The sequence below is a fragment of the Hylobates moloch genome, unplaced genomic scaffold (genome assembly GCF_009828535.3).
Source record: "Hylobates moloch isolate HMO894 unplaced genomic scaffold, HMol_V3 SCAFFOLD_8, whole genome shotgun sequence".
In the NCBI taxonomy this organism is placed as follows: domain Eukaryota; kingdom Metazoa; phylum Chordata; class Mammalia; order Primates; family Hylobatidae; genus Hylobates; species Hylobates moloch.
Genome location: NW_026652283.1, coordinates 84,350,843 through 84,367,474, shown reverse-complemented (window position 1 = coordinate 84,367,474; position 16,632 = coordinate 84,350,843). Strand labels below are relative to the sequence as shown.

The following is a 16,632-nucleotide window of genomic DNA, read 5'->3' as shown; positions in this document are numbered from 1 at the left end:
TTTTTAACTAGGGGAGTTTAGGAGAACATTTTTCATTCATAAATGTTTCAGTATACTCTGCACTTGTCACTTCCCTTTGGGATCTTAACTATTTTTCAATGTGAACACTTGTATTTTTCACTAAAATTGAACCAGAATCTTCAAGCCTGCATTGGTGGTTAGAGTCACTATATCTGGGTTCCTTGCCTGCTTAGTGCTGCTAAAGGGGACACTGTTCCTGGCTGAAGGGCTAGGGTGGGTACAAAGCAGAGAGGCAACCTGCAGAAGCCTTTTGAGGCTAATTGTAATCAAAGTCTCCCAAGCTGATGAGATAACTCTCGCAGAAACTTCAAACAAAGGCTTGTGATGAAAAGCTCAGAATGTACTTACTATTGGTCTGGTACCCATTTACAGGGAGGCTTCTGCAGGCTCAGAAATGAGCACATGTATACACAGAGGAATCAGCCTTAGGGCCTGTGTTGGGGCTAGATGACTACTGGAGGGGTAAGGCCCAGGTCAGCCCTGCCTAGATACCCACTAGATCACTTTTTCTGCTGTGGCCCTGGCCTGACCTGACTGTAGACTTCATAGATTTGTAGGCTAGATTGATTGCCAGGCAAGCAACAATGGGCCCAGTGTCTAGAGTCCCTTTCCAGGTAGGCATGGCCTCGATCTCAACCTACCCCAGTCAAACCAGAGATGTTCCAAGCAGGAGGGTAGAGGTCATGAGTCAGAAGGGGTGGAGAGCTGGGAGGGGTAGCATTCCCAGGATCTTAATTAGTTTATCCAGCTCAGTAAACAATTTCCCACAACTCTGGAAGAGGGACTGGTCATGCTTTATGAAGGGTCAGAATTGGTTTTGGTAAATGCAGAAAGCATTTGGTTTTATGCCCAAAAGACCAAGTGTGTACACCCCCCACTGAAGGAGTAGATTGTTATGCATATGAGCAGGCGGCTACAATTACCAGCCTGTGTTTTCTTTCTCTCTCTGTCTAACAGAGCAGAGCAGCTTTTTATTTAGGGCTTCCTTGGTCAACATTCCTTGACTCCAACATTTGTTGTCTAGTGATAAGTTCCAAGACCAAAGCATACATTCATTTCCTTGAGGCAAAAGGTAAAACCAAGGAAAGTGAATCTGACTAATGTTAGACTATAAACCAAGCTTGCCAAATTACAGATTCAAGGAGAGTACATGGAAGCATAGAAGATAAGGGCCAGGCTGCCTGGGTTAGAATTTTAGCTTACCAGGCACAGTCATCATGTGGCCTTGGACAAATTACATAACCTCTCTGTGACTCAGTTTTCTTGTTTCTAGAATGGAGTCAATACCTCCTAGAGTTGTTGTGAACATTAAATGAGTTAATACACCTAAAGTACTAAGAGTGGTGTCTAGCTCATACTAAACATTAAAAAAAAAGGTAAGGTCTGCCTTCTTGTAAAATGAGAGAGTTAGACCATCTGGGGCCGCATGGTGTCATCCCACAGGTCAGATCCCACCTGTGAGATTTTTGTTTCACGTAGGGATTTTTTTTTTTTAAGGTGGACCTTAAATCAGGGCTAGAAAGTTTGCCACAGCCTCCATCATTCTCTATTAGTTATATGTGGCCCTTTGTTAAGATACATGTAGTAACCTTGCTGACCCCTATAGGCATTTGGGTTTTTATCCTCTGGAGATGGTCTCTGAGGCCTTTTCCAGGTCTACATTTCTGTCTAAATTTGTCAGAAAGAGTCCTTGGGCTGTGAGTGCCCAGTAGTGAAGTGGAATCCTCATTTCTCTACTCCAGCCTTTGTCTTCACACATCAGCAGAATATGGGGTCTCTGGCTTTCTTATGTTAACTTAAAGCATTGTACCCCATCCCCCACCCTGAACAATTGCCTTCCGTTTTCCTAGCCTCCTCCCCAGAGTCACTGCACAGCTACGACACCATCCAGACACAGGAGAGTTCCATGGGCTCATGAGTCTCTAAACCTTCCTCTCTGTCTGACTGCTGGCTATGCTGGAAGAATGGGTGTGTCTATGTGTGTGTTTTAAGCCATTTAAAAATAGGTAAAAATTTCCACTTTCACCCAGTGTCAAAAAAAAAAAAGCAATGGGGCTTGGGTTTGTTGTTATTTTGAGACGGAGTTTCACTCTTGTTGACCAGGCTGGAGTGCAATGGTGCGATCTCAGCTCACCGCAACCTCTGCCTCGGGTTCAAGTGATTATTGTGCCTCAGCCTTCCGAGTAGCTGGGATTACAGGCATGTGCCACCACGCCCAGATAATTTTTGTATTATCAATAGAGACGGGGTTTCTCCATGTTGGTCAGGCTGGTCTCGAACCCCCGACCTCAGGTGATCCACCCGCCTTGGCCTCTGAAAGTGCTGGGATTGCAGGCGTGAGCCACTGCGCCTGGCCAGGGGCATGCATGCTTTTATAGGTAGATTAATTTAGACAGTTGGACCTGGGAAGCTCTATAAATCGTCTCCCAAGGCTGTAGACGAGTTAGTGCATTAATCCCAAAGAAATTAATCACACCCAGGAGGATGTGCCCACTACATTCAGGAAAAGGTAAACATTTTGAGCGTAAGCATCTCTGGCTGGATTTGTGTACACAGAAATCTCTGTAGATGTATTTTTAAGCACTTAAGACAGGGGACTTAATATTGATTGCTTAATGTTTAAATTAGAAACAGGTTGTGTTTTGCTGGTTGTGCAAAGTAAAAACTTGGTCCCTGTTGACTTGATTATTTCACCGTAAATGAGCTGCTTTTCTTGGCTCAATGCCTGAGTCCAGCAAAGGCAGGAAACAGCGAGGTTGCTATGGCAGTAATGAAGTCTCTCTTGGGGACTTTAAAGGGAATTCTGCTGGCTCACAATGGTAAAGGAAGAATATATAATTAGAGAGGCAAAATTTTATGTAACAACGTAGTCTGATTATTTTGGGATTAATTCTTCCACCTATATTACTAAGTGAGATTTCTTTTAGTGTTATACAAATGGGGTAGGCACTGCCATGGGCCTTCACACAGGTTTTGCTTTGCCTGGAATCTTCCTGCCTCTCTGGCCTGACCAGCTCTGCTCATCCCAGGTTTGAGGTCTCCTTTAAACCTGAACGCTAATTGACACTCTGGTGCCCCCCTTCCCCTTCCACCTCACTGTTTGCTCCCTATCGTGAAACTCCCCTACCTCACTGGAACTGCTGGCTTTGGGTCTGCATCCACCTCACTTAGTCTCTAGGTCTCCGGTAGCTGGTACAGGGCTGGGTACCTTCCAGATGGGCGAGGGGTCAGAAGGCTTTAGTATGTGATTTTATAGAGTCTGTGCTGAAACCACCGGCTTCTTACCTTTCTAGTCCTTTATTGTTACAGTAAAATGATTACTATAATGTTACTTACCTCATATACATATTAAGGGTTTGTTTGTATTAAGCCAAAACTCTTGGAAATGTCCTGTTAAACACTTCAGTGTTTTTAGGGTGGCTAATGTTGAATCCTGTTAGTTTTGTTGAGGTTATCGGGCATAAATATCAAGAAGCCAAAAAGGGAAAAAAAAGTTTTTCTCTTGAAAAATATCAAATGAAGGAGGTAACCTACTACTTATGAGCCAACAATCTTTCCCTTGCTTTCTTTCATTTTCCTTCTCTTCAGTACAGTGATATCTAAAGTTTCTGACAAAGCTCTGACATACTATCATACATGTCTTTTAAGAAAGGTTATTGTACTTACATTGTGGTTTTTATATTGAGAGTGTCGTAGTGTATTCTAAAGCCGTGAAACTAGAGGTGGTGTATATGACGAAACCCCTCTGTAACCCAGACTGCTTCATTCCCTAGGCCTCTCAGTTTCCTGGGCCTGCCAGACAAGAGTATTTATTATACTCTGAAGATAAGGGAGTTAATTATTATCGGCCGAGGTTCACATTACCATCACTCTCCTGTTTCTCTTTGACTAAAGATGGCTTCTGTCAGAAGCTGTTGGGAAATCCCATCACACACACTGACAAATCCAGGTCACGGTGCTGGTCTGGTTCATTACATGTGTCTGGAGTCAGGAAAAGTGGCAGATGCCATCCTTTCCTCATCTCAGTGACTTTCTGTCGAGCAGCTGGCTCTTCCAGCATTCTACAGGGAAACTGGAATAAAGCTTTACCTCTTTGCTTTTTGCACTTGGAAAGACTCACCCAGTTTTTTTGTTTCTGTTTTGTATAGTTCAGCCAGTGCTACCCCTGAATTTGAAGGTAGAGGAGGTGATGACCTTGGCACCGAGATCGCTAACACCCTCTATCGGATATTTAACAATAAAAGCAGTGTTGACCTAAAGACCCTCTGCATTGGTCCTCGGGAGCACTGCTGGGTTCTCTATGTGGATGTGCTGGTGAGTATTGTTGTGCTGTACTGGCCACATTCTACCTTTGTTGGAAAGACTAGTTGGCCTACTTTCCTTCCAGCGCTTTTTTCCTCTTCAGGTGGATGCTTTCAACTTATAGGGTGGGATTAGTTGGGAAAAGATGGTCTCCTATAATAATTTTTTTAAAAATTAAATACAACATAGATGTAAGCAGCATATATATAATGCCATTCTATAATAAAATTATAGTCATATCATGGTAGCACCTAAAATTGCCCATAAAAGTTGTCCAGGAGGAATAAAACAAGAGATGGTCTCTGGATGGTGCCAGACAGAGTTGATGGGCAGAATTTAAACAGGTTGGTACATTCTGTGTGGAAGGATGATTAGCTCTTTACATGCATTTTCATTTAAACCTTATAAACCTGTTGCAAATGGACACTGTTGTATTTCCCATTTATAAGGGAGGAAACTAAGACAGAGAGAGGTAAAGTAGCTAGCTCAAGAGGTCTCAGCTTGTGAGTAGTGCTGTTGAGTCTCAAAGCCAGGTCTGTATGATGTGAACACCTGGTTTGACTTCACTGTGCCATCGTTTCTTTTAAACAACTCAGAACCTGCCTGCCCTTAGTTTCCTGGGTGAGGCCCCAGAGGCCCTGCCTCCTCCCACACACAGTCTACTCCCCTGGGAGTCTTTTGAGTCCAGCCCTTCATTTCTTCCCTTGTACTTTGCCTCCCAAATACTCCTCTACCCAGGTTTTGGCACTCGACAGTAACTTCTCTGTGTAGCTCTAATTCATTTTTTTTTTTTTTTTTTTGAGATGGAGTCTCGCTCTGTCACCCAGGCTGGAGTGCAATGGCGTGATCTTGACTCACTGCAACCTCTGCTTCCCATGTTCAGTTGATTCTCATGTCTCAGCCTCCTGAGTAGCTGGGACTACAGGCACATGTCACCATGCCTGGCTCATTTTTGTATTATTAGTAGAGATGGGGTTTCATCATGTTGGCCAGGCATGTCTGGAACTCCTGACCTCAAGTGATCCACCTGCCTCGGCCTCCCAAGGTGCTGGGATTACAGGTGCGAGCCACCGTGCCTGGCCTTAATTTTGCTTTTGTATAATCATGTAGCAGTTGGTTGCTTGTTTATATACAGGTTCTTGTTGGGTCTGTTTTGAACCTTGAGATTAGCAACTACATCTTCCATTTCAGATTAAGGACAAAAAGCTAAGCTATTGGCCAAATAGATTCTTTAATGAATGTGCAGATAAAGGAGATCTGTGAACTGATGGTGAGCTTCATGAAAAGAAACAGCCTGGCTCTGCATGTTGGCTCTATTGAGACAGGGTGGAGCTTTCTAGATATTTTTAAATTAATTTGATATTGGATGGAGTATAGTCAAAAGGTAGCAGTGGTAACCATTATCTAACAGGTTACTGTTGCAATGCTACCACTAATAGGTAAAAATAATGAAATTACAAATCTATTTGCTTTTTTTCCATCTCTGGTAAGTGGGATGTACCTTGTAGTATGATTCCTACTAAGTTGGCAATTTTTCAGGTCCTAGGTTTGAGGAGGTGGGACCTGGCAGCCTGTAGTCCTTACTGAGGACGGTAGAGGCAGGCTTCATAGTTGCCCAGGAAGGTGCAGCCCCATGATGTGAACTCTCCAGTTCCATCCTGTGTCTGAAGAACTTTATGTCCCCTCCCCTTCCCCACTAGAGAAAGTTAAGACACAAGTGTTGTGGCACACTGCATTTGTCCTTTTGTAATCCTGTGTTCATCCTCAGTATTCATGCACACTTGTAGTTTTGTAGGATGGCCCAGTGATGGGGACTGATGTGCTTTTGATTCAGTCAGTTAAAGTCAAAGCAACAGAAGCCCGTTCTGTTAGGGAAGGCTTTTACAAAACTGATGACTACTGGGACATTATCTCAGCTCAGAAGCAACCCTCTTCAGTGAGCAGGGGATACTTGGTGTGCAGGAGTATCCAGGAGAATGTGCACTGTGTCCCTGTCATCTGTCGACCTTTCTTTTTAAGACTCCTGGCATTTGGATTTCTTCTGAAAAAATTTTTTAAGGGTTTTGCTTATTTTGGAAGAAGACATGAGCTTTTAAAATGTCGTTTTCTGACCAGGCACAGTGGCTCACGCCTGTAATCCCAGCACTTTGAGATGCCAAGGCAGATGGATTCCCTGAGGTCAGGAGTTTGAGACCAGCCTGGACAATGTGGTGAAATACCTGTCTCTACTAAAAATACAAAAATTAGCTGTGCATGGTGGCACACACCTGTAATCCCAGCTACTGGGGAGACTGAGGCAAGAGAATTGCTTGAACCTGGGAGGCAGAGGTTTTAGTGAGCCGAGATGGTGCCACTGCATTCCATCCTGGGCAACAGAGTGAGAATCCATCTTTAAAAAAAAAAAAAAAAGTTGTCATTTTCAGAAAAGTTTTTAATGAATTAGAAAAGTATTTTTGAAAATTATATTATTGATGAGGCTGATCCATTTTTGGCATTCACATAATTTTCATCAGTGGATGGATGATATACTGAATAGATTGAGTCCATGTTTGAAGCGAGGTGGTGGAAATCTGTGAAGCAATCCTTGAAGCAAGATAGTAGAAAAGAAACCTCCTAATTTCTTTTTACCAGCTGGTCTGGTTAGGCCTCAGACAGAGCCCATGTTCAAACAGATATTTGCTGGGCACCCTGCCATGTTTTCGTACTTACTTACTTCAAACCTGTTACAGTCAGATGACCCACCTGTTTCCAGTATTGTTTTTTTTTCCCCAGTTTGGTTATTTTATGAGAGTGAAAATTTAACTTCACGGAAATTTCACTTTGCTTTGCTCTTTATAGTTCTCTACTGGCATCAGTTTTTACTCCAAGAGGGAAAACTGTTAGAACTTGGCTGCACTAACAACACACAGCTGACCTTTGGTGGGATGATTGGTCACGAGGCTGTCTTTTGATGGGTTCTTTCACAAATAATCACTAACCTTCTTCTTCATAGCACCCCTTCTGTTGGGCTCTGGGGATAAAAGGATGAACAAAACTACAGACTCCCAGCCTTTAGGAGTTCACAGTTCAACTGAAGAGGAGATAAACTAAACAAAAACAGAACTATGTGACTTTTCTTTCTACGTGTGACTTCTCACCTTTCTTATTTGGGGCAGCCCAGTCGGCTTTATTCCATAACCTCAGGCCAAGGCCTCTCTAAAATGTGGACAGAAGGATATGCCACCTTCCAGTTAAATGTGCTCTAATTTTCCCTGCTAGATGAGCACATGTAAGTGCACTCAACACTTTCGCTCATGGGCGGAAGCTTGTCGAGAGACCTTAGTCTTCATTATAAGTAATGTAAAACATGTAGTATTTCATGTCTGAGCATCAGATATACATTGATCATTACATACAAGAGGTAATTACACTAGTAAATGTGAACCTAGTAGCAGCTGCAACATCAGTAGCCACCATTTTCTCCTTGTTTGGAGGCCAGGCATGTGTTAGCAAAGATTGGAGTAACACTTAGAGTACAATTGGGAGCTATCTGGGGCAAAATAAAGGTGATCAGTCCCACCTTCAGGGCAGCCCCAACTGCCTGAAGTGCCTGTGAGAGGAGCCCACCACAAGCCATGGCCTCTTGAGTGTTGGTACCACAGCCCTGCCAACTGTGACCTTGTGTGCATGGGCCACGTGAGCATAGCTATGACAAGGCAGTGCCTGTAATTAGGATGAAGGACTGTGTCAGTGAGTTGCAGTCACTACATGGCTAGCCAGGAGAGCAGCCACATGTTATCTTTATTTTATAAACACACAGTCAGCATTTCTTAGAAATCAGTGTCCTTGACCACAGAATAGATATAGGGAAAGAAAAAAAAAAATTAGTGTCCCAGCCGGGTGTGGTGGCTCATGCCTATACCCCAACACTTTGGGAGGCTGAGGCAGACAGATCACTTTTGGTCAGGACTTCAAGACCAGCCTGACCAACATGGTGAAACAATAAAATAAAAAAATTAGCTGGGGGTGGTGGTGCACACCTGTAATCCCAGCTATTCGGGAGGCTGAGGCAGGAGAATTGCTTGAACCTGGGAGGCAGAGGTTGCAGTTAGCCAAGATTGCACCACTGCACTCCAGCCTGAGCGACAGGGCGAGACTCTGTCTCAAAAAAAAAGCAGTGCCCTTTAACTGGGGTAATACTTAAAGTAATAAATGATGCTTGGTTTTTTTCCTTTTTCAATTCCTGTCTCCCTTAGCTGCTGGAATGTGGTGGAAATTTGTTTGATGCCATTTCCATTGCTGTAAAGGCTGCTCTCTTCAATACAAGGTAAGTCTTCCTGGAAACAGCTCTGTGAACCTGTGGAGAACCAGAGCAGACACTTGGACACTTGTAATGGAACACTGAGGAAATTTCTGTTGTAGCTCATATGTGAAGGTAACAGGGGATTTTAACATTGAAAATGGTGACATCTAATGTTAAACTCCAGAAAAGATAGATTTCGTAAATTAAAACTACATATGTACATATATTCTGTATTTATTTTTTGTATTGTTATTTTTATAAATGGACACCTACCATTTAGAAAAATAATAGAAAACTACAGAGAAGCCAAAAAGAGTAGACACCACCTACAGGCCAACTATCCAAATACTATTACTGGGTGAACTCTATGGGGGCAAGGATTTTGCCTGTTTTGTACTTGCCTATATTCCTAGCACCATGAACAGTACCTGACACATAGTAAGTGCTTGCATATTGCTTGATTGTACACATGTTGTTCTAAAAGCAGGGTAACAGGCTTCCCTTTGGTTTAAGAAGAGGAAATGGCTATTCCACATGGTTCAGCTTTCCAAACAGGTTGTGTAGAAGGGACAAGTTGCTATGCTTTTTTGGAGTTGACATTTATTCTGACTGTTTGATTATTAATCTTCCCCCTTTTATGCTCTAAGTACTTTGAGGAAAATTTGCAGCATTTATGAGTAAATACGTGGGATAGGGTGTTCATCCTATGAGAGAGCCTACATTAAGGTAACAGAGGATCCTATTAAAAAATGAGGATTAGAAACTTCTAGGGATATAACCTAAGGACATAATTGAATAAATGAGCAAAGATGTTTATTCTACGGTGTTCATCACATCCTAGAATAAACATTACACTGCTTTGTAATGGTAAGAAACTGGAAACAACCTGAGTTTCACAATGTAGGGGACTGAAGTTCACACAGTAGCCTATTTAAAGGCATGTTAATATGGAAAATTGTTCACTAAATGCAGTACTCTCATCCTGGTTTTTGTTTGTTGGTTTGTTGTATTTTACTTTGGTAGTTCTTATATTTAATGTGTCTGGAAATATGTACCCCCAAGTAATCATTGTAATTATCTTTCAGTGCTCATATTTTGGCCAACATAACATTTACCTGTTTTTTTAGAGCTTTTCTATGATGAGTTTAGACTCCCTGTGTAATTTAGAGCAGACAAAAATTGCAAGCTGGAATATTTGCTGAGAATGAAAGCTGTGCCACTAGCCTAGCTGTGCCACTAGGCTCCTTGTTGAGACTATTTGAAATGTGAGCCTGGCACTCTTGGCCACCGTGGGAGCTTGCGTCCCAGATCCCACAGCAGTGGCTGGTGCTTGGGCCCTGTTGGGGAAGGAAAGGAAGCTGTCATCTGATGTATCTTGAGCCTCAGAAATGACTCCCCATCTGCCAGCTGGTTCCTATAGGCACCCAGGCAAAAAGAGAGATTGGGAATCAGACAAGGCTGTTTAGCTGTGGGGGAGTTGCTGGCCAAACTGTATACCAGAAAGGTTAACCCAGCTGCTCAGGTAGGGGAGGACACCTGTCATGGGCACAGCCATAGTCTCATCCTCAGACCAAGAACAGCCCTGCAGGCAGCAAGGAATGGGGACTCTAAGGCATCAAGTCCCCCTGGTATGTGGAGAGACTATTGGCATATTCAGGGTCCTTTAGAAGGGTAAAGGCCAACCAAGGATATTCTTTAGCCCTTCTGCGCAGTCATGTTGTAGCCAAAGGGTTGGGAAATTGGGAGATACTGTGTGTGTGTGTGTGTGTGTGTGTGTGTGTGTGTGTGTGTGTGTGTGTAAGTGTGTAAATGGTTGACTGACTTGTTCAAATAGGATATTACTTAGTATTTAAGAACTTCCTCTGATGGGAAGGCTCCAACTGGCGAAGACCCTTGCAGAACTCCTTGGCCCTTGTCAACATTCTTTGGCTGAAGCTGCCCTGATCTGATCTAGATGTTGCCTTGTGTATGGATGGCCAGCAGGGCTCAATCATGGGGGGCTTTTGTTAGAGGAACTGGGAAAAGTACCAATGCTGTTTCCATTACAGTAGCTGGATGGACCACCTCTTCTTCCTGGGTCCTCCAACCCAGCCTGGAGTGAATTGACTTTGTAGGTTAAATGTGTTTTTCAGTACCCAGCTGAAGAAACAGAGTGTTGCCAGCACCCCAGAAGCATCCCATACCTTCTGTACCCCCATGCAGTTACACTCACTGATGATAACCAGCATCTTAAAAGAATAGATTACTTTTATACTTGATATAAATGGTATCATATACTATGTTCTGTTTTGTGTCTGCCTCATTCACTGAGCATTGTGTTTTGAGAGATCTGTGTTGCTGCCTTAGTCATAGCTTGCTTTTTGCTGTATGGTGTTCCATTGTGTGACTTTGTCCAGTCTGCTGTTTATCCAGTCTACTGTCCAGTCTGCTGTTGTTTATCAGTCTACTGTTGATGGCCATTTGGTTCATTTCCAGTTTGAGGCTATTACAAATAGGGATGGGCATCATGAACATTTTGTGCATGTCTTTGGTGCACATTATTTCTCTATTTCTGTTAGGGAGGAGTGTTCTGGGTTGTAGGGTATGGCTATCTTTAGTTACGGTAGATGCAGCCAGTTTCACAAAGTGTTTTACCAGTTAACACTTCCACCAGCAGTGTATATTATACACTGGGTTCATATATTGAGTTCTGGGTTGTTTCACATTTTCGTCAACTCTTGCTTTTTTTTTTTTTTGAGATGGAGTCTCACTCTGTCTCCCAGGCTGGACTGCAGTGGTGTGATCTCAGTTCACTGCAACCTCCACCTCCCAGGTTCAAGGGATTCTCTTACCTCAGCCTCCCAAGTAGCTGGGATTACATGTGTGTGCCACCACACCCAGCTAATTTTTGTATTTTTAGTAAAGATGGGGTTTCACCATCTTGGCCAGGCTGGTCTCAAACTCCTGACCTCAGGTGATCCTCCCGCCTTGGCCTCTCAAAGTACTGGGATTACAGGCATGAGCCACCATGTCCGGCCCTTTTTTTTTTTTTAAATAGTTATTTTGGTTGTGCCTTGGTATCACAGTGTAGTTTGAATGTGCATTTTTAATAGATATTTACATTGAGCACCTTTTCTTGGTTTATTGGCTACTCAGCCTCTTTTATGAAGACATCCAAATATATTCTACGTTTGAATCTTTTGTCCATTTTTCTATTGGGCTGTCTTTTTTGTTGTTGTTTAATAGGAATTCTTTATGTAATCTGTCAGATAGTATTTTCTCTCCCCAGATTATATTTTTAGTTTTTAAATGATGTCTTTTGATACACAGAAGTTCATGATGTTAATATAATTGAATATGTAACTTTTTTCCCTTTCTTTTTTTTTTTTTTTTTTTTTTTTTTTTTTTTTTTGAGACGGAGTCTCGCTCTGTCACCCAGGCTGGAGTGCAATGGCGCGATCTCGGCTCACTGCAAGCTCCGCCTCCCGGGTTCACGCCATTCTCCTGCCTCAGCCTCTCCAAGTAGCTGGGACTACAGGCGCCCGCCACCACGCCCAGCTAATTTTTTGTATTTTTAGTAGAGATGGGGTTTCACCGTGGTCTCGATCTCCTGACCTCGTGATCTGCCCGCCTCGGCCTCCCAAAGTGCTGGGATTACAAGCGTGAGCCACCGCGCCCGGCCAACTTTTTTCCCTTTCTGTATCCTGTTCAAGAAATAGTTGTCTACTCCAAGGTCATGCAGATGTTTTTTTCTAAACGCTTTATTGTCTTGTCTTTTATTTTTTATATCTATGGTCTATTTGGTATGGCTTTGTGTGTGTGGTGTGAGGTAGGGATTGAGATTCTTTTTTTTCCATTGGGATATCTAATTGACCCAGCATCGTTTTCTGAAAGATGCCTTTCCTCATTGCACTGCGGTGCCTCCTGTATGCTTTTGACAGGGATGACAGGGATGAGGATGATAAAGAATAGGCATAGTGTATCTTTTTCTTGTGAGACACAGGGATTCCAACTCCTATTCTCAATCTTAAAAAGAAGTTATTTTTCCTCCTCCAAGTGGGAATTTTAATTGTGCTTCTGCTTCCAGGATACCAAGGGTTCGAGTTCTGGAGGATGAAGAGGGGTCGAAGGACATTGAATTGTCTGATGACCCTTATGACTGCATACGACTAAGTGTGGAGAATGTCCCCTGCATTGTCACTCTGTGCAAGGTATAAGCTTGTATTTTATGCTTTTTATCTTCCTTGTGGGTGTGGGTCTCCTCTAATCCCAACCTGCTGAGGTTACTTAATAAGTTAAGAAGTTGTAATATCACACACCATGTAGAAGTAGCTTTTACCCAAATCCAATAATTTGGTTATACTAGAAACTACTACCATGAGTAGCTCTTTCTTTTCTTTTTAATTGGAAGATACGACGTGGTCCTGGGAGCCATGAGTGTGTTTGTAGTAATAGTAGCCAGAGTTTGTTAAGCTCCTTCCACACACCACGTGCTTCACGAAAGCACCATGTCCTTTAATTACCTCAACTCTATGGGGTCTAGGGTGGTTGAGTAGCGGCAGGGTGGCGAACACTGTGCCCCACTATGAAATGGGAGGTTGGAGCAGGTCTTGGGTATCAGGAGTGGTTTTCACATAGAGGGCTGTGGAGCTGAACATCAGGCTGATGTAATATATAACTAATGCTGCCCCAGGCTATGCAAAGAGGCCTGTATTGGTTATTGACTGGGATTGTAGCTAATTCCACTCAGGATTCATTATCCCAAAATAAAGCTAAACAAGTCAGGTTTAATTCCACTGAAATCACTTCATGAACAGGATGTGGTGAAGTGTTCAGACAGCAGGATGTTGGATCTTGGCTTCTTTGTTTTTTTTTTTTTTTTTTGAAACTGTCTTGCTGCAACACCCAGGCTGGAGTGCGATGGCGCGATCTCGGCTCACTGCAACCTCCGCCTCCCAGGTTCAAGCAATTCTCCTGCCTCAGCCTCCCAAGTAGCTGGGATTACAGGCACATGCCATCATGCCTGGCTAATTTTTGTATTTTTAGTAGAGACAGTGTTTCACCATGTTGGCCAGGCTGGTCTCAAACTCCTGACCTTGGGTGATCTGCCCACCTCGGCCTCCCAAAGTGCTGGGATTACAGGCATGAGCCACCGCACCTAGCCGGCTTGTTCTTTCTTGTTGTTTATTTGTTTTGAGACAGGATGTTGCTCTGTTGCCCAGGCTAGAGTGCAGTAACACAATCTAGGCTCACTGCAACCTCTGCTGCAACCCCTGCACCCGCCCCGGCTTAAGCTCAAGCGACCCTTCCACCTCAGCCTCCCAAGTAGCTGGTACCACAGGCTCACACCACCATATCTGGCTTTTTTTTTGTATTTTTGGTGGAGACAGGGTCTTACCATATTGCCCGGGCTGATCTCAAACTCCTGAGCTCAAGCAATCCATTTTCCTCAGCCTCCCAAAGCGCTGGGAGGCATGAGCCACTGCGCCCAGCCTTTGGCTTGTTCTTGAGGGTGTCCCTCAGCGTGGACCCTCTTGATTCCCCCTTGCCATCAGTGAAACATCCATGTGGTCTTGTGTGTGAATTTCTCCCTTGTGCCCCTCTGTTGGAAAGCCTTGGTGGCCTTTGCTTTGGATAGTCTCTGAATTCTAGTTTTAAACCCCCTTGCCCTGTTTTTCCATGTCGTGTTTTTATTGTACCACCCACACAGTGGCCTGTGAGAATTGTTGAACATTCCCTCACCTGTTTTCCTCATGAGCAGATTCTAAAATAAGACCTGGAATGACCAGTGCGAATACTTTGCCTGGTGTAGAGATTCCCACCACGAGGCCATCAAGGGTGGGACTCTGGGGCCTGCGTGACCCACTGTGTGCCATGCACCCTGCCTTTGCAGATTGGCTATCGGCATGTGGTGGATGCTACTCTTCAGGAGGAGGCCTGCTCGCTGGCCAGCTTGCTGGTGTCGGTGACCAGCAAGGGAGTTGTGACGTGCATGAGGAAAGTGGGGAAGGGCAGCCTGGACCCAGAGAGCATCTTCGAGATGATGGAGGTGAGGCCTTGGTTCTGAGGAAGGTGTGGGGACCTGGCCGGGGTACCTGCTGCTTCCTGCTCCCTTGGTCACACCATGGGGATTCTCCCCATTCACAGCCTTGACCCCAAACTTGGAGGTTTGGGAACAGCTGGTTTGAGCCAGGGGTCTGCTGAGCTAATCAAGGGGGTTGCAGGGGTGGATACTCTGGACTGGGAGGTGAGGAGCCTACTAGTAACCATTACTTATCCTCAGTAAGTACCCCCCATCTCATTTCTATGTGTCTAAATAAGACTGTTGGAGTTTCATAATGTAAAGAGCCACTCGTAACTCCAAAATTGCAGGCCTTTGTGACTTGATGAGGGAAAGGAATTCTTGGCTCACTGCTTCCTGTCCCTTGAAGTGGGTGAGTAAAGGTGGAAGCAGGGGCTGAAGTGTGGCTGTCTCCCAAATTCATTACAGCTCTAGAAGTGTTTAAATGGAGACAAGCAGGGATGGTGAGATATCTGACTTGTTGGAGTGGGGTTGGGTTGCCTCCATCCCTAGCAGAGCCATCAGGGCACGTCTACAGTTCTCTGTCCTGTTTGCCCCACATATCTGTCACCTCACTGGCCTGGAAGCCCCGCAGGGCAGGGACAGGGTCCTGCTCACCTGTTTCCCAGACCTTCTTTCCCGTACATCCACCTCACCTTTCTGACTGATTGACTGACTGAACTTCCAGGAACAGAGTTAGCCGGATCTGATTATTCATACCTCTATACCACCACACATGCCCAGAGATCATTGCTTAATAGCAAGCACTCTTCTTTTGTGTTTAGAAACAATGACTTCTTACTGGAGAATCCAAGAACATGACATCTACTTTCTCTCTTTATCATCTTATTTAAAAGGCCAAAATGAGCACTGTATATAGCATGGAGTTCCCAACCATGGGCTGTGAGGGTGTACTGCCCTGGCTGCAAACCTGGCTCTGGGCCATAGTCCCCCTCATCTGCAAAGTGGGACTGATAATAGTAATATCTGCCCAGACACTGCTGAGGTTGTTATTAGGATGATGTGAGGTGTAGAGGTGAAGCACGTGTCACAGTGCCTGATATGTCATCAGTTCTCAGCTAATGGCAGCTCTTATTCTCTGTGCTCCATGAAGCACCCTGAGTTCAAATTTCTCCAGACTTAATGCTGCATAAATTCTACCAAAGGCCTCTAGGCAAGGGACTGTCAAACCTTGTTTTAGAAGGTACTCTTCCCCCTCCCAGGAGAGTTTATGAGAATTTCTATAAACAGCAACAACAAGCATAGTAAACAAATAGCTAAAGTTTATTGCGTGCGTACTATGTGCCAGATACTGTTTTCACTGCTTTCAATATATCATTTAGTCCTCAACAACCTGTGAGGTAACTATTATTATTATCCTCATTTTTACAGATGAGGAAACTGAGACACACAGAGGATAAGCAGCTTGCCTACAGGCCTCCCTGCTCATAAATACTGGATCTAGGATTTAAACCAAGACTGTGTGCGTCCAGAGCCCCTGCTCCCAGCCACTGTGCAATGTCAGCCTTATAAACCAGATCTGCCCTGGCTGTCATGGATGGCAGAACCAGAGCTCTGTTCAGTTAGCTGAGCTTTGTCCTCCCCTCAGGTTTGGGGGATGAGGTCTGCTAATTCTTGACAGGGGACTATAGCTCTGTGGCCGTGTCTTACTGTTTATCTCACACAGGGATGCAGCAATCTGGAAAATGACTTGGTGGAGCTGAGAGCCTTGGGAGTAGTTGCGTAGGCTGCCACCCCTAGCCTCTGCAGTTACTTTCCTGCATCTGGATTCAGAGGCGTCAAGGCCCTCTCAAGTCCTGGCATCCTGTCCATCTCATCTCTTGTTGTCCTCTCTCCCCACCCTCATGTATATAAATAATTAGTACCCCTATTTGACAGACTCAGACTTTTTTTTCTTTTTCTAATGTTATGGGAAAATCTTTCCAAAGGCCCCCCCCTCTTTTTTTTTTTTTTTTTTTTTTTTTTG

At 44.1% G+C, this 16,632-nt stretch overlaps 1 protein-coding gene across 3 annotated transcripts in view; it reads left to right on the top strand.

Moving 5' to 3' along the window:
• Nucleotides 1–16,632, top strand: part of EXOSC7 (exosome component 7) — a 36,238-nt gene that overhangs the window by 15,481 nt on the left and 4,125 nt on the right. For 2 of the 3 annotated variants that reach the window (XR_004249340.2, XM_032161834.2), the window contains exons 4-7: nt 4,170–4,335; nt 8,559–8,629; nt 12,672–12,795; nt 14,478–14,633. Coding sequence is in view for 2 of the 3 variants with exons in the window: in XM_032161834.2 (XP_032017725.1) it covers nt 4,170–4,335; nt 8,559–8,629; nt 12,672–12,795; nt 14,478–14,633 (517 nt within the window). In the remaining variant the exon portion in view is untranslated. Of the gene's footprint in view, nt 1–4,169; nt 4,336–8,558; nt 8,630–12,671; nt 12,796–14,477; nt 14,634–16,037; nt 16,597–16,632 lie in introns of those variants that run through there. The other variant, XM_032161835.2, reaches the window with a different exon arrangement.